The sequence below is a fragment of the Hipposideros armiger genome, unplaced genomic scaffold (genome assembly GCF_001890085.2).
Source record: "Hipposideros armiger isolate ML-2016 unplaced genomic scaffold, ASM189008v1 scaffold_29, whole genome shotgun sequence".
In the NCBI taxonomy this organism is placed as follows: domain Eukaryota; kingdom Metazoa; phylum Chordata; class Mammalia; order Chiroptera; family Hipposideridae; genus Hipposideros; species Hipposideros armiger.
This window is the reverse complement of record NW_017731379.1, coordinates 2,145,292-2,162,190: the sequence shown is the minus strand read 5'-3', so window position 1 is coordinate 2,162,190 and position 16,899 is coordinate 2,145,292. Positions and strand designations below refer to the sequence as shown.

Below are 16,899 nucleotides of genomic sequence, written 5' to 3'. Positions count from 1 at the left end.
TTCACCCTAGGGGTGGGAGGTTTGTGTGTGGGTGTAGGGGGATACCCTCCAAGGACTATAGTCTTGAGATGTAGCAGTTCTAGTAGTGCCCTCCAGAGGCCACCCCCAGGATGGGTAACTTAAGGGACAAGGCTTGTTTGGAATCTCTCCTCAGGCAGACATATCCTCCTTCTGGTTACTCTTTATGTTGAGAAGCCCTTTGAGCCTTAAATACGCCTGGGCCACAAATGCAGGCCCAGAGCCTCAGCGCTGAGCCAAAGGCAGGTGGTTTAGGGTTACACACACCTTGAGAATTCTCCCACTGCTACCTGGGTAGAGAGCAAAGGGCATTTTCACATCGTTGTTTGAAAAGGCTTTAGTTTTTCAAACATTCATTACCTCATCCCCACCCGTGAGAAAGCAGAGTGGCCCCTGGAGGTCCCTGAATTACTGTGATGCCCCTTGCCCAGAGCTAAGCCTCTGGGCCTGTCCTCCCACACCCCACCCCTCCACCCGTGCCCCGTGCACCCTCCACTCCACTGCCCGAGTGACCTCCTAAAATATAACTCTGATCATGCACTGCACAGCCTTTACGGCTCCCTGAAGCCTTCAGGACAAGAACTTCTCAGAGGTCAGAGAGTGATGGTTCCCGGGCCTCTGCCTGCCTCACCAGCCCCCTCCTGCCCTACCCTCGCCCATGGTGGAACAGGTCTGAACGAAGCCCACTTGTGTCAAGGCCTTTGTTGTGTCATTTCCTGGAGCCAGATTGCTCTTCCTCCCTGCGTCCACTTGGTCAACTTCTAAACATCCAAGGTAGTCTCAAGGACCAACTGCTCAAGAACACCTTCCTAGGTCCCCCCAGGTGGTCCAAGTGCTGTTCCTTGATGCTCCCAAAGAACCCTGCACAAAATTATTATTATTATTTTTTAAAGATTTTATTGGGGAATTGGGAGAGGGGAACAGTGTTGGGGAATCAGAGAAGGGGAACAGACAAGTTGCTGTCCTTTTGTTCTTCAGTCTAGTTGTGGAGGACGCTGCTTCAGTGGCCCATGGCGGCTGCCGGCCACTCACGGTAGCTCACGGCAGCCCACTGCAGCTCTACTGCAGCCTACGCTTTCGCCGGTGACTCATGGCAGCCCAGCTCCAGGTGGAGCTGTTTTTCACCATCTTAGCTGTACAGGGCGCAGCATCACTGGCCCTCATGTGGGATCCAAACCGGGACCCTGCTGCTCAGAGTTGACAGCCCAAGCCAACTCTTAATCAATGCACCACTCGGCCGGCCCCTGCGCAAAATTCTTGAGGTACTATTGGCTTGCTTTTCTGTGTCCTCCTGTGTGCTCCTTGAGGACAAGGTCTAACCTTTGCTCAGCAGAGCACACCCAGTGGCCAGCACGGTACCTGCCTGACACGTGCAAGGGCTCAGTAAATACCTGTTGAATAAACACTTGAGTTTAAGGTCAGGAATAAGCGTGCAGAGACCACTGGGTAAAGAGCGCTGGTGTGGGAGTCAAGAGACCCAACCGCTAGGTTATTCTGAACTGTGCCACTCTGTTGCCCTTGGCAAAGTCATTTCATTTCCTGGACTCTGTCATTCTTATCTGTGCTGTGAGGGGCTTGCATCAAATATTTCTTCCCTCTTGAGCCTTAACAATTCCCCTAAAATTGTTAAAGGACTCTAATTGTCAGAGTTGATGAGGGCAATGGGGAACAGGTGCTCCCATGAGGTGCTAACAGGTGCTAATGAGGTGAGGTGCAATGTTTACAAGGACACCTGACAATTTTTTTAGAAAGCCTTAAAAATATGGACACTCAAATATGCAGCAATTTTACTTCTAGGACTTCTTGCTTAAGGAAATCATTGAAGGTATGACTGGAGATTTAACTCCACGGATGTTGACCCTCGTACTGCTTATGACAGTGAAAACAGGATACAACCCAAGTATCTATCAAGAGAGATTAGTGAATAAATAATAGTATTTCTTACAAAATATTATGCCAACATTTAAATGAAGTAAATCTATATCGATTGACACAGAGAGATCTCCAGGCTAAATTAAGTGCTGAAAATTGGTTGAAAAACAATATTTAAAGTATGTTCTTATCACTGTTTAAAATGAATGTATCCACACACAGGATATCAAATGATTAAATGGGGTTATCAGTGAACAGTAGGATTATGGGAAATCATTTTCCTTCCTGCTTCTTATTTATGTGAAAAATGATGACAAACGTAGAAAAAAAACACAAACCAAAAAAACAATTACACTTGACCTCACTTGATTATAAGTAATTTTGATTTATTTTTATTTTTGCTTGTGTTCTCTAACTTGTCATGAATGGAAATATATTACTGATAAGAATAAAAAGTATTTTCAAACATCTATAAAATTCTAAAACCCAATTCACAAAGAGTGACTTGTTCAAGTTCACACCTAGCCCATCAGTCACTGGCAGAGCAAGCCTGGAAGAATGGTTCCTCTCTCATAGGCCCTTGGGCTCCACTACCCAGCAGGTGACCCGCTTTCTGGGCACACCGGGAAGGTGGTTTAGATATGTTGCTGTCCCTTGTTCCCCGGCTGAGAAGATGTGGTCTGGCCATAGAAAGCAAGAGTGAAGGCAGGAAGTGCCTGGAGTAGGAGGGTGACTAGACCAAGCAGGACATGGGAGCCATGGTTGGCAGGTGCCCAGCCTGATGAGGTTCCAGGGAGGGGGACAAACACAATCATTACTCATAGGGTACTTTTCCTGCTTGAGAACGGCATCCCCTTTGCCAGCCTTCTTCAGGGGAGAAACTTCCCCCGCTTCTATTTCAGAATGAGCCTAAAGTTTAACACCAGTTCTCCTAACTGCACTGATCTTGTCCCAGAGAGACCTTGGTCTGTGTCACCCACCTGACCACTAACCACAACCAGCTCTGCTCTCTCCTAGTTCCTGAAATCCAGCAGCAGATGGCAGGGGTGTTGGAGACAGCCTCCTACCAAAAGCCAAGAAGAAAGAGGAGGAGAGGGAGAGAGGAAGTTACCTTGGTCTTGAGCCTGTAGCCCCCAGGGTCCTCTTTCCTGTGAAACGCAACGGTCTCCAGCCAGATTTCCTGTCCCTTTAGCCCTCACCAAGAACGGGGGGACTGCCAACCAGGGTTGGCCGTAGGGGACAGGTTACTATTGGGGTTGGGGGACATGCCCCTGAGGCCGATCGTATCATCATCATTCTAGGTCTCCCCTTTACATTCCCACCTCCTCTGGGGTCACTCTATTTCCCATAATTGCTTAGGCTGTTGGTTCCTGCCTTTTGTCCCTCTCAAAGGAACCCTAGATACTCAATTTAATCAGAATTTTGAAGAAGGGTTAGTTGTCTTATCCCCTGGGGACAGCACTGGTCTTGGCACACATGGAGAGAGAAACTCTGGGGTGGGGGTACTCAATTCAAAGGCTAGGGACAGTTCTGGTCCCTTCTTTCCTGCCCCTGTCTCCCATATGAGGACTCTCTTTCTGTGCACCCCAACCCTCATGGGCAGAAGAGAAAGTTCAGTTTCCAGGGGGCGGGCCACATCTGCCCTGCCCCTCCCCCAGCTTGGAGGATATAAAAACCTAGATTCAGCTGAGAGGTGTCGCCAATGTAGGTCAACTTTGGAAGTGAAGTCCTGGGGGGTTCAGTGATTGAAGCTAGCAAAGGAGGGGCACTGTGGACCCCTTCCCCAAGGAGGCCTGAGCTCTGTCTGTAGGCAGGACCACTGAGGTTGGGCTGGGGCTTGAGAGTGGAGGGATGTTGGGGCTGTCTTCTCCCAAATGAACTGCGGGCTGTGGACATTTGCTGAGCTTGGGGTCTTATTGCAGAGATGAAGCTGCTCCTGGCCCTAGCAGGGCTTCTGGCCATCCTGGAGGGTACCGCTTCAGGTAACAGTTCAGGAGGGGAAAGGTGGCATGTTGGGGTGGTTCCAGGGATTCCTTCCTCACTCCTGGCTCTGGTGCCTCATGGGGGGCTCAGGCCCGTTGCTGACCTTGTGACCCCCTATGCTGGCAGCTGTCCTGGGAGAGGTGGAGACCTCTGTGGTGCTGACCTGCATGGAGGAGGCCAAACGGCTGGTGGACAAGGCCTACAAGGAGCGGCGGGCAAGGTGGGGCGCTGGGCACTGTCCAACTCTGGGAAAGGCCTTTCGGAGAAGGAGCAGGCATGGGGAGCTTGTGGGGGAGGTGGTGCCCTCTGTCTGTCAGTCTTTGTGTCTTTGGGTGTGAGAACATTTTCAAAACAGCCTTCCCATGGCCTTGCCTCTGTCTGGACACCGAGGTCCATAACCTGTTTATAAAGGGAAACCTTCCTGTCTGTGTGTCTGTCTACACTGTCCTGAGTGTCCGTCTCCTGGGCTGGGGCTCTGATGAGCGTCTCTGCCCACCTTCTCCGGCCCTCACTGCTCCCTTCTCCAAGCAGCATCAAGCAGCGGCTTCGCAGTGGATCGGCCAGCCCCATGGAGCTCCTGTCCTACTTCAAGCAGCCCGTGGCAGCCACGAGAACAGCTGTGAGGGCTGCTGACTATTTGCATGTGGCCCTAGGCTTGCTGGAGGGGAAGCTGCAGCCCCTGCTGCCAGGGCCGTTCAATGTTACTGGTACTATTGGCCCCTGCAACTCCAGCCCCTGCTCCACTAGTGACCCCTCCACCTCCCAGTGACTCACCTCAACTCCTCCTTCCAGGGAGTTTCAGGGTCACTGAGCCTCCCCTCTGTGTCCTCAGACTGCAGGGGCCAACCAAGTGTCCCTAGCCTAGGATAGGAAGTTGCAGGGGCTCAGCTCCCACACCCCTCTTCTCCTGTCCCTGCAGATGTGCTGACGCCAGCCCAGCTGAATTTGCTGTCCAAGTCGAGCGGCTGTGCCTACCAGGACGTGGGGATAACATGTCCAGAGCGGGACAAGTACCGCACCATCACCGGGCAGTGCAACAACAGGTGTGGCTGGCGAGCTGCGCACCCTCAGAGGGTGGGAGGCTCAGGGAGCTGCGGGTCCTCCGGCGGCCTCGGGCGCCACCTCGTGTCAGCGCCTTGTTCTTGCCCCCACAGACGCAGGCCCACGCTGGGGGCCTCCAACCGCCCCTTTGTGCGCTGGCTGCCGGCCGAGTACGAGGATGGCTTCTCACTGCCCTACGGCTGGACGCCCGGGGTCAAGCGTGGCGGCTTCCCGGTGCCCTTGGTGAGCCCTGGCCGACAGAGCCCGTGAGGTCGGGAGGATGCAGCCCGGCCCGAGGCGGCGGCCCCTGACAATCTGTGTCTCCCAGGCTCGGGCTGTCTCCAACGCCATCGTGCGCTTCCCCACGGAGCAGCTGACCCCAGACCAGGAGCGCTCCCTCCTGTTCATGCAGTGGGGCCAGCTGATTGACCACGACCTCGACTTCACCCCCGAGCCGGCTGCCCGGGCCGCCTTCATCAGTGGCCTCAATTGCGAGACCAGCTGCCTGCAGCAGCCGCCTTGCTTCCCACTCAAGGTGCTCCCTTCTTTCTGCCCAGCCACTGCCTGCCTGGTGGGGAGAGTGGGCATCCTTCCAAGAAGTGGCCACCTTCCTCTGTGCCCAGGTTTCCTTCTCCAGCCCTTGCGTAAGGCTGGCCCTGCCCCTCCCCCCACCCCAGGCCTAGGACCTTCCCGCTGTCCCTCAGATCTCTGTAGGTACCGCGTGCTCAGTCCTGTTTCTTCCCCATAGAGGGGCACCTCTCCCCAGCCCACATTACACAGAGCCTGGGCTGTGGGGTTGGAGCAGGGCTGAGAGGGGACTGGTTGGTTGAGTATGCTGAGTAGGGAGAGGAGGAGAAAAGGAAAGAGACTCTAAGAGAAAGACAGGGGCCAGAGTGAGAGAGAGGGAGGAGAGAGAGAGATGGAAACAGGAAAGGAAAAGGAAGAGAAGCGACGGAGAGGGTCGCCATCACATCTAGACAACGGGAGATGGAGGAGCAATCGCAGAAGAGAGAAACTAGTGAGAGATAGGAGGGTCAGGGGGAGGGTCAGAGCACGGGCAGGTTCGCCTCCAAGGGCCCACACTTCCCAGTCCCGCATTCTAGTCATCACCCTTGAAACTCAGAGGCACTCTGCTGGTGGAACCTCAGCCAGTGATTCTTTGTGGGCTTTGAGACGCCCCGCTGTAGGCTCCTGAGGGACTCCTGTTTTGGTGTCTGGGTCTCTCCTTTTGGTCCTGGACTCTAGGCTGCTTTGGAGGTGGGACCGTTGGTCAGCTGGCTGGGTCTCTCTCTGTGCTGCAGATCCCGCCCAATGACCCCCGCATCAGGAACCAACAGGACTGCATCCCCTTCTTCCGCTCCTGTCCCGCCTGCACAAACAGCAACATCACCATCCGCAACCAGATCAATGCGCTCACCTCCTTCTTGGACGCCAGCATGGTGTACGGCAGCGAGGACCCCTTGGCCTTGAGGCTGCGCAACCGGACCAACCAGCTGGGGCTCATGGCGGTCAACACCCGCTTCAGCGACAACGGCCGGGCCCTGCTGCCCTTCGACAACCTGCACGATGACCCCTGCCTCCTCACCAACCGCTCCGTGCGCATCCCCTGCTTCCTGGCAGGTCAGACCTGGGTGGGGACCTAAATTGGCACAGGGGCCACAGTGGGCCCATTTGTAAGCAGCTAGTGGATTTGCATTTAGCGGAGACTCAACCCTCACCAACTTCATGATATTAATTCAGTTGCCTTGGTGACAAGTTGGATGGAGCCAGAAAACAGAGAGGGGGGGGAACAACAACCCTAAGAAGACTCCTGGATGGTTGAGGAGCCTCTGTACATCCCCTTCCATCTCCCGCTTTCCCTCTGGACTCTGGCCAAGAGGAGAGTTGAGTCCCCCAGGGACAGGGAACTAAAGGGACAGAGAGCCATGTGGTCCCTTCACCCTCTAGAACCACATGATCCAATACAGTAATCACATGTGGTTTTCACTTAAATGTAAGTTAATTAAAATGAACTTACATTAAAAATTCAGTTTCCCCACTGGACTAGCCACATTTCACATGCTCAGTAGCCTCATAGGCTAGCGGCTCCCATGTGGAGCAGCACAGACCGTAGAACATTTTCAGTTCAGAAAGTTCTGTTGGACAGTGCTGCTGCTCCAGGACATCACCTCCTGCCCATCCTGATTCCCTGTAATAGGAGAGGGTGGGATTTTAAATGTAAACAGCTGGCAGCCCTGGGGTTACCATCCGGGCAGTGATGGGGCCTGCGCCTAGAAATTTTCTGATGTAAACCCAATAGTGGACCTGAGGCCCTTTTCTCTAACCTCCCAACCTCTCTTCTTGGTGGCTTCTGGTGGGCGGGCCTTGGGGAGGAGAATCAAGGTCAGCACCAGCGTGGACTTTCCTGGGCTAGTGAGGGAAGAACGGCACTCCTCAGCCGGTGTGGCTGCCTCCAACCTGGCGTTGGCAAGCTGCATGTCCATGTCCCAGGCCCGGATCATCATGGGATGGGAGAGCTGCCGTCTTGGAATTTTCTTCTCACCAGCCTCTAGAGCTGGTGAGGACTGAACCTGGTGTCCTGCTGAAATGGGACTCAAGCCCTTCCAGAGAAGGTTTGGGGGAGGACTAGAAGGATCAGGCGTCTCACTGAGTTCTTTTGAATAGTCTCAGGTGTGGACTACAAACATCCTGTGCCCCAGCCCCCTTCCCTGAGCAGGCTGCACGATTAACATGTAGTAAGGGTGGGGGTGGCAACTCTGATCAGATGGTAGTGGCTTTCTAGAGTCCTGAGTTGAGAAGGATTCTGAGGTTGCATCCAATTTTAGCAGGAGAGAGTGCTGTGATCATTAGCTGTGTCAGACATGGGCATGGAAGTAGGACGTGCCAACACGCAAGCTACTTTTTGGCCTTTTCTGAATCAGGAGAATACGTCAACCAGGCAGTGTTCATGGATCTCCTGCTTCGTATCACACACTGTGTTAAACTCCATGTGTCTACGTGTGTGTTGGGTGAGAGGGTTAGATACAAAAAGGCAAAAGACAGCAAGCCTTGTTCTCAAGGAGCTCCCAGTACAGGAAGGTACAGGAAGGTGGCAAGCCATGAGTCAGATCTGACGCCTACTGAATGAGCATCTCCAACCAGCTGTGCCCCCAATCAGAGGAAGAAGCTATTATGGTGGACCAGGGCGTCAAGGCAGGGGAGATATAAACCGAACATGGTGTGGAAAGATGCTTGGAAAGGAGGGCGCAGTAGGAGGCAATTCAGGCTGTGGTTGGGGACGGAGTCTCAATGGAGCAAGTCCTTTCTGGGATGGAGGTCTTAGGAATGATGATAGCTTTTGCTTCTTCAAGGGGACACCCGCTCCAGTGAGATGCCTGAGCTCACCTCCATGCACACACTCTTTCTGCGGGAGCACAACCGTCTGGCCACACAGCTCAAGCGCCTGAACCCCCGCTGGAATGGAGACAGGCTCTACCAGGAAGCACGGAAGATTGTGGGTGCCATGGTCCAGGTAGGTGGTCCTAATCATCAATGATACCATGGGTCAGGCAGACTTGGGATCCAAATGTACTTCTGCCACATCCTGGCTGTGTGACCTTGGGCAAGTTAACCCTCACAAGTCTCTGTTTTTTTTATCCATGATACTGTCAAGATTAAAGGACATATAAGAAAACACCTGGCAGATACCAAGCGCCTGACAAGGGCTCTTTGCCTTTGATCCTTCCTTCTCAGGCTTGCTCCCCTTTCTTCTTTCCTGTCCATTGGGAATGGGATTGGGATGGTTAAACGGCTGGATCTAAAGTACCCGGTGCATAGTATCTGTTCAGTAAATACCTCTCCTTTCCTTCATTCATTGTTCTTACACTTGGCTCCTTTACCCATTCCCCTCTTTATGGCTCTATCATTGCTCCGCCAATCTCCCCATCCTCGTTTATCCCTGGGCGGTGTTTCTGGTTCTCCTCCCCAACCTTTGATGTTCCAGCACCTCCATCCTCTCCCCAAGACTTCACACACACACACACACACACACACACACACACACACACACCCTTTTAATACTCCTAGACTCTGGAGTGGGAGAGAGTTGCAGGTGCTGAGGGTGAGTTTTTGCGTTGCACTATGAACTTAAGTAAGAGTCATTTAAGCCTCAGAGGAAATTCCAGAGTCTAGAATCTAGAATGAGACTGTTCTATATCTCCTCTTTTCACTGAGGGAAATCATCTAGGGTGGCCCTTTTCCTTCTGGCCTCCACTTCTTCCCCATATGTTGTCATATATTGAACCCTACTGTGAGCCGGATACTTGCTGGGCACTGAGTAATTCCAAGAGAAATGAGATACAACCATTGCCTTCAAGGAGCTTATAAATTAGTAGGAGAAATGAGACCTTAATAACTCAAAGTCAAAAGAGCTACAGCAATGACTAACAAAGCCCTTTGTTATTTAATCCTTTAAGGCAGAGGGCAGGATAACTACCCTTCATTTACATTTGAAGCACTAGAGCTCAGAGAGGTTAATAACTGGCCCAAGGTCACAGAGTAGGCAAGAGTTCCTTTTATGCCCCTCAGTGCTACTCAGACCCAGGTCCAGTGCTGTAAGAGGCAGTTCCCTGGCCATAGACAGATGGGAGGAATCCCCGAAGCCAGGTGCAGGTGAAGACTGTAGCGACTTTTCTTTAGATCATCACTTACCGGGACTACTTGCCCCTGGTACTGGGGCCAGCTGCCATGAGGAAGTACCTGCCCAGGTACCGCTCCTACAATGATTCAGTGGACCCTCGCATCGCCAACGTCTTCACCAATGCCTTCCGCTATGGTCACACTCTCATACAACCTTTCATGTTCCGCCTGGACAATCGGTACAAGCCCACAGGGCCCAACCCCCGTGTTCCCCTCAGCATGGTCTTTTTTGCCACCTGGAGGGTAGTGCTGGAAGGTAAGCAGGGTCTAAATCAGGAGAGAGTGGGTTGGCAGCGGAGAGTGGGGTAGGAGTAGGCTTGGCCACAGAGAGAACTAGGGCAGGAGAAATCCTCTTCCCTTTCATCTTTGGGGATCTGATCTGACTTTCCAGCCTCAGTTTACCTGATTCTGCTTTTGCATCTAACCATAAAGGATGGGGTGGGGCTAGCTTATAAGGAGCTGGCTCCTTTCTGTGTGTTGTGACTCTCAGTCACCCAGGAGGCTAAGGGCTGGGAGCACCTCGACCTTGCAAGTCTGAATGACATAATCCCCTGAGACCTTGAAGCCCTGGTGAGGACCTGTCCACTAGGGCCACCTTGGAACCAGGAGCTGCATGTGCCCAGCTGTTTTCTGCAATCCCCACGACCCCACCTTGGACTTGTTCCTGACTCCACTCTGAGTTGTGATACTGAGCCAGATCCTCTCCCCAACCTTGCTGCTCTTGACCCTAGGTGGCATTGACCCCATTCTCCGGGGCCTCATGGCCACCCCTGCCAAGCTGAATCGCCAGAACCAAATCGTGGTGGATGAGATCCGGGAGCGGTTGTTTGTGCAGGTCATGAGGATCGGGCTGGACCTGCCCGCTCTGAACATGCAGCGCAGCCGAGACCATGGCCTCCCAGGTGAGGAGCTGCAGGGTTTTCCCTGCCCCACTCCCACCTCCCACTCTAGGGCCCTGCCCTCTCTAGTGGCCCCAGCTGCCCGGGGCTTCCCCACACCCCAGCACCTTGATCTTAGGAAGTGGTCTGAGGTCAGGCACCTACCTCTCCCTGGGCCCACCTGGTCTATTTTCAGCTCTTCCTTGCTGCTTCGTACTGCTTTAACCCTTAAACTTGGAGCATCATCATAATAATAACAAGCTCCTAGGCCCCGCACTCTGAAAATCTGTCTCTATCATCATTTCATTTTGCTTCATGTCACATGAACTCTGAGGGGAAGAGAGTATTATCACTTTCATTTTACTGATGAGGAAACGGAGGCCCAGGTTCTCCAGCCAAGTCAGTGACAAAGCTGGAATTTGAACGAGGATCAGCCTAACCCCAAAGCCTGTGTCTGCAAGATGGGACAGCTGGTGTGGCTGAGTCTTCTAGACACACCTCACCCCTCACAGGTCTGAGATTTCCAGAGGAGGACAATGAGCTGTCCCCCTTACAGGAGTTATGGCAATTTAGGATTTGCCTTAGGAAGGGTGGGCAAGGGAAAGACAGACAGGGTCCTGGAGCAGCCCAGCTCTCCCCTTGGCTTGAGCCAAGGGTTCAGAGTTCCCTAAGGGTTTAAAGCCTAAGAGAAGCCCGTCTGTGTCCTCCCCTCCCTGATGTACCTCTGTATATAACCTTGGTGTATTGGGAAGGTGGATTTTCTGGGATGCACCCACAGCCACCCCTCCCCTATTCCCATGCAGGGTACAATGCCTGGAGGCGCTTCTGTGGGCTCACACAGCCCAGCACGGTGGGTGAGCTGGGCACAGTGCTAAAGAACCTGGGCCTGGCAAGGAAGCTGATGGAGCTGTATGGCACACCCAACAACATCGACATCTGGATGGGTGGTGTGGCCGAGCCCCTGGAGCGCAACGGCCGCGTGGGCCCACTTCTCGCCTGCCTCATTGGGACCCAGTTCAGGAAGCTCCGCGATGGTGATCGGTGAGGAGGCAGGACAAGCGGCCCAGGCCCACTGTGTGGCTGTGGGCCTGTCCAGAATCTCTCGGGGCTCCAACTTCTTCCTGTGCAGTGAAGGGCTGGACGGAATCTGTGACGTCTCAGTATGTCCCAGGGAGCCTCAAGCTCATCCCTAATGTGCTCTGAATCTGTTGGGAGTGCAGCAAGGAGGGACCTGAACCCCTGGTTGTGAAGGAGGGAAGACAGAGAAAATGCCACTCTGTACTTCTGCTCCGTGTTTCAGGTTGCAACCATGATGTTGTCAATCACAGCCCCATTGAACAGCCCCCTCCTCGCTTCTCCTTGTGCTATTGCATCGCGGTTCTGATATCCATCATACCAAGTTCTTACTTAGCCTGTATGGTTCCTTTGAGAAAATTAGAATAAGATGTCCCTTTCTGGGTGGACAAATTACAAACCACCCCCAAAACTCTCTCTACCCCCATTGGTGCAGCCCATTCCAGGGCACAGGCTTCATGAGCAAGTAAGGGCCCCACTTCCTGTCTAGCAACGATGGTGCCCCTGAAGCCTCTGGGGTGGGGGCATCCGGGCAGCTGGGCTTTACTCTGTGCCATGAGTGAGGCTCCACTTGTTTGAAACCCCCTGGCTGTCTGAGGGCCTGGAGCTCCTCTGTGCTGTAGAGTGGGTGTCTGCTAGGGTCCCCTTGCATCCATGGAGCCTTCCATGCCAGGGGATGCCCTCCCAGTCCAGCAGAGCCTCGGGTACGATGTCCGTGGGTGTTCCCATGCAGGTTTTGGTGGCAGAACAAGGATGTGTTCAGCACACAGCAGCGGCAGGCCCTGGCCAGGATCTCCCTGCCCCGCATCATCTGCGACAACACAGGCATCACCACCGTGTCCAAGAACAATATCTTCATGTCCAACAAGTTCCCTCAGCACTTTGTCAACTGCAGCACTCTTCCTGCGTTGAACCTGACTCCCTGGAGGGAAAGGGACTAGAGGCTGGGCTTGGGGTACACAGGTGAGGTGAAGGCCGGGCATACGTGGGCTGGCCCATCGGAGCCACAAATCTCCCTTTCCTGTGTGAGCCCATCCCCGTTCTGGCCAAGAAAACGAATGATTAGACATTCATTCATTCATCTGTGTGTGTCCACATGCAATGTTTATAAATTAGATTTCATATGTGTGCGTTATCTGTGAATATGGGTGGTGTTTTCTTTTTTCCTTCTTTTTTTTTTTTTAGCTGAGCCACCCTGCCACCTGTTGGCAGCTCAGCGGCAGTTCTGCTCGGGCCGGGCATCGAACTGCTGTTGCTCAGAGCTCACACTTTTGAGTGAGCTCTTAACCAACTGAGCCACTCGGCCGGCCCCCTGGGTGGTGTTTTCTGCGCTATGTATGCATGTTGTGTATGTGAGTGTGTGTCTGCTGTTTCTGTGAGTAATAAATATATGGAAGGCGGCAGAGTGGATTGGTGAGGAGCACAAGCTCAGGAGCCAGACGGCTTGGGTTCAAATCCTGGCTCTGCAGCTTACCAGCTGTGTGACCCTGAACACATTACTCAACGTTGTCAAGCCTGAGTTTCCGTCTTTGTAAATAAGAAGGAAACCGCTGTTATTACAGCTGTCATGGCTCCTTAGAAGGCCTGTTTGCATCCCTCCAGTTCTTTGTTTACTGAACACTTACTATCTGCCAGGCACTGTGCTAGGCACAGGAAACAGAAAGTCAAACATCATTTCTTCCCCCATGGAGCTGGCACCTTGACAGTGTCCCGCTTAGCAGAGGTGAACCAGCAACCCCTGGAGGAATGGCCATTAGCAGTTGGGCTGTGTGTGGTGGTTGAGTTATGGGCAAGCGAGGCTCAGTTCATATCTCCCCTTTTAATACCTTACCCTGGTCTCTTGCTTATTCACAGAAGCTGCCTGGAGAGGAACTGGGGCCCATTGGCCCTTTTGTACCATTTGTTTGTATCTGATATCTATGATAATAAAGTAGCGCTGATGGGGACCTTTACTCTATGTCTGCAGTGGGGCTAGAGCCCCAGCATAAGGCTTGCTCTGGACTCTGAACCTGAACCCATGTGGTCTGTCCCTCAGGGCCCTGTGTTTTCTGAACTGGAGGGGAGGGTATCCAGGAGTCTTCCTTTGGCTGATCCATACGTGGAAGGCAGTCAGTTCTTAGAAGCCTAGAGGCCAGGCCAAGTCGAGCAGACTTTCCTCCCTCACCTTCCCCATACCACCTGGAGAACAGGAATTATGGTCACCAAGTCCTTATGTTCATTCATCACTCTGGCAAATATTTGCTACGTGCTCATTCTGTGTCAGGAGCTGGGAAATACAGGGGACAATATGCTGTCCTGTGGGAGGGAAAGAGTAGAGGTGTGATGGTAGGCCCTCCCCAGGTGACAGGCACCTCTGAATCCTGCCTGGCAGCCCGGCACGGTGGTTCAGGGGCCCTCACCCCCTAGACTTCTCAGTTCTGGTTTCATATGACCAGAGCTGTGAGAGGGGGAGGAGGGTGCTTCCCTAATAATTTTGCCTGGAGCTGGATCCCTATAGCCGATTGGTAAATTCCCTTCTTCTTCTTACGTTTGGAGAGGGGCACCCATAGCTGGGAGCCCGAAGGTGTGCAGGATGCTGGAGCAAATGTACCCATAGGAGCCCCAGATCACACTAGGACCTCGCCAGAGCAGGATAAATTCTCATCTCCAGGTTACTGATGATGAGCAGGGTGCTCAGAGATGTGAAGGAGCTTATCTAACACCTTGAAGAAGTGTGTGCCAGAGCCAGGGCTGCAGCCCAAGTCTTCCTGGCTCCTGGGTTCTTCCCGTAAGATGGTTAAGTGCCTCCCACCCCCACCCGCCAGTCAGGGGACCTGGAGGCCCTGGCTGGGCTGACCTTATCCAGAGGGTCATTTTAAAAGAAGAACACATGAATAGGTATTGGGCAGCAGCACAAGGAATATTCTGGAGATGCCCCTTCAGAGTCCTCCCAGGCTCCAAGAAGAAGAGTATTTCCCAGAAAGGTCTCTGGAAGGGAAATGAACTCTAGCTGTAGGGGAATCCAGGCTTGGATTTCCAACCTGTTTGATCCCTTGGCACCATCCCAGGTCCTCTCTGTTACCTTTCTATGGGCATTGTTTCTTTTCTCGGGAGCTCTTTGCCTCCTCCTCTTTTTGGAGCACTCTTTGAAATCCCACTAAAACATGCCCTCTTAACCTGCAGACCAGTGCTCACAACATCTTAGTGGTAAGACATGTCTGGACTGTAAACATCTAGTTACTTAATTGGCAGTGGTTCCAAGGTCTGCCTTTTCTGGAAGGGAACAGTGTCATTGCCAGCATCTTTAGCCAATCATCAGATGTTTATTAAGCACCTACTATATGCCAAGCACCTTTCTGGATGGCATGGGAGACACTTGGAAGCAGGCTGAGAGGAAAGGAGGAAAGATAAGGGTGCAAAGGCCACCGCCTCAACCAAGACTTGTTCCAGAGAGAGGATAGGTGACATCTGGCAAGCTAGATTGGAAGGGCATGCATTGCAGCATGCAATTAAGTCACGACAGAAATGAGAATTTCCATAGGCAGCAGGGATGGGGTGGGAGCAGTGGATTTCAAGTGAACAAGCTGGAAGGGCCACAGTGCTGGCCTTGGGCCTGCATGAAATATGCATCTGGCAAGTGAAGCAAGGTCTGTCTGAAAAGAAGGGCTGGGACAGGGTGTGGAGGGCTCAGGGACCGCATCACTGAACTTGCTTGAAAGGGCATCATGGACCAAAGGGCGCTCCACTGCACAATGTGACAGGCCTCTAATTCTCCACTGAGGCCCAGGGTGAGAGGTCCAGCTCATCAATGGCTGAGCAATCCACAAAGTCTTCGGGGTAGCTGTTAGCCTGGAATGGGTTCAGTGGGACCTTGGTGATATTGGTGGTGTCACAGATAAGGCGTGAGATGGACATTTTCTGTAGAGAGTCCCGCTGCTTCTCAGTGAAGACCCCAGGGTTCTCCCACCAGAACCTGCAGAGACAGAAGCACAGGTCTCTCCATACAGCCCAGCTGTCGGCCCCTCCCCGTCCTGCCCAAAGGGAAGGAAGGAAGTCATTGGAAACATGCTGAGGTCCGGGTTAGTCCTCACGCAGGACATGGGGCACCTACCTCAGAGAAGTGTCTGACCTCCCCTGACCTCCCGCTGAGGTTTCACTTGCCTGTCTCCATTGCGAATCTGCTGGAACTGCTTCCCCAGGAGGCAGGCCAGAAGAGGCCCCACCCGGCCCCTTTCCACCAGCGGCTCAGCAACAGCCCCAATCCAGATGTCAATGTTGTCAGGGGTCCCGTAGAGATCCAAAAACTTCTGCGCTAGCATCTCGTTCTTCAACACAGCGTTCAGCTCCTCCAGTGTCTGGGGCTGTGAGAGGTTACAGAAACCTCTCCAGGAGTTGTATCCTAGGGTGGAGAGGCGGAAATTGTCTCATCCCAGGGACTTCTTGCCCGTATCCCCTCCTTGGGGACATATTCACTCTAGCTCTATCAACCCCAGAAAGTCTAGACTCATAGCCTTTGGGATGGGGTTCCACTGTTTCTTATCTGGGGTACTTCAGCCTCGAGAAGGCTAGCAAGTTATGTGGGTTCAGGCACTATACTAAGCAAATATGTAAACGGAAGAACAGAGGTATTAAATAAGTTGCGTAAGGTCACAAACCTAGAAATGGCACAGGTGGGATTTGAACCCAGGCAGTCTGGCTCTTCATGACAACATTAAATTGCCTTTCATAGGTACAAAAGAAAGGCCCATGGTCTCTCTACTGTCCTTTTCTTAATTCTTTTTCTGGGCTTTTACACTGATTTTACAAGTCAGCTGGTGATCTCTTTTTCATTTGAGGAGCTCCAAGATGGTACCAGATATGTTCTGTTGTCTCTGCATTAGGAACGAGGGAAGATTCATTTCACAGATGACCAAAGTGAGCTTTAAAAGCTGGCATCTCTGTCTTCTGTTTTAGAATTGATCAGATTCTTAGGATTATAGGAGAGAGCCCTCTGAAGCTTCAGAAAGTAGCTAAAAGGTCCCCAGGCCAGGCCAGACCCCAAGCCCACTCACCAGGCATCCCATGGTCTCGGCAACGCTGTATATTGATAGCAGCCAGGTCGAAGCCATGGATCTTGTGAGTGGGCTGGAAAAGCTTGTTGCGCAGCTCCCCTGTCATCATTTTATCCTGACTCATCAACTTGGACTTCTTGGTCAGCAGGCCCCGCACCAGAGGGTCAAGTCCACCTGCAGGGGAGACTTAGAGGTCATCCTGGGGATGGAGGTAGGGTGGGAACATCTTTTACTGTTGATCTTTCTTTCCACCAGACATTTTTTTCTCAGTCAAAAGTAGGGCCAGGCTGGAAGGAGGGATAAAAGAGCCTGCAGGGTCTACTGGG

The 16,899-nt window shown here is 52.7% G+C and overlaps 2 protein-coding genes across 4 annotated transcripts in view; one reads left to right on the top strand and one right to left on the bottom strand.

The window, feature by feature from the left end:
• Positions 1-3,604: 3,604 nt before the first annotated feature.
• MPO (myeloperoxidase) lies at positions 3,605-13,495 on the top strand. Of its 3 annotated transcripts, none has more exons than XM_019636593.1 (13): positions 3,605-3,872; positions 4,000-4,093; positions 4,405-4,580; positions 4,793-4,916; positions 5,028-5,157; positions 5,243-5,449; positions 6,216-6,534; positions 8,265-8,425; positions 9,592-9,847; positions 10,323-10,493; positions 11,273-11,510; positions 12,277-12,506; positions 13,398-13,495. In XM_019636593.1, exons 1-12 carry the CDS (start codon positions 3,815-3,817, stop codon positions 12,482-12,484), a joined length of 2,142 nt encoding a protein of 713 aa, XP_019492138.1. In that variant the 5' UTR covers positions 3,605-3,814; the 3' UTR covers positions 12,485-12,506; positions 13,398-13,495. The 3 variants fall into 3 exon arrangements, with proteins under 3 accessions (XP_019492138.1, XP_019492137.1, XP_019492136.1); XM_019636592.1 differs by lacking the exon at positions 13,398-13,495 and having other exon boundaries at positions 3,605-3,714; positions 3,813-3,872; positions 12,277-12,686; XM_019636591.1 differs by lacking the exon at positions 13,398-13,495 and having other exon boundaries at positions 12,277-12,686.
• Positions 13,496-14,793: 1,298 nt separating this feature from the next.
• The window catches only part of LPO (lactoperoxidase), a 34,503-nt gene continuing 32,397 nt past the window's right edge, over positions 14,794-16,899 (bottom strand). The window contains exons 10-12 of the mRNA XM_019636603.1: positions 16,574-16,747; positions 15,684-15,921; positions 14,794-15,495 (exon numbers count right to left, since the gene is read on the bottom strand). Of these exons, the coding sequence (XP_019492148.1) occupies positions 15,288-15,495; positions 15,684-15,921; positions 16,574-16,747 (620 nt within the window). The 3' untranslated portion in view covers positions 14,794-15,287. The remainder of the gene's footprint in view (positions 15,496-15,683; positions 15,922-16,573; positions 16,748-16,899) is intronic.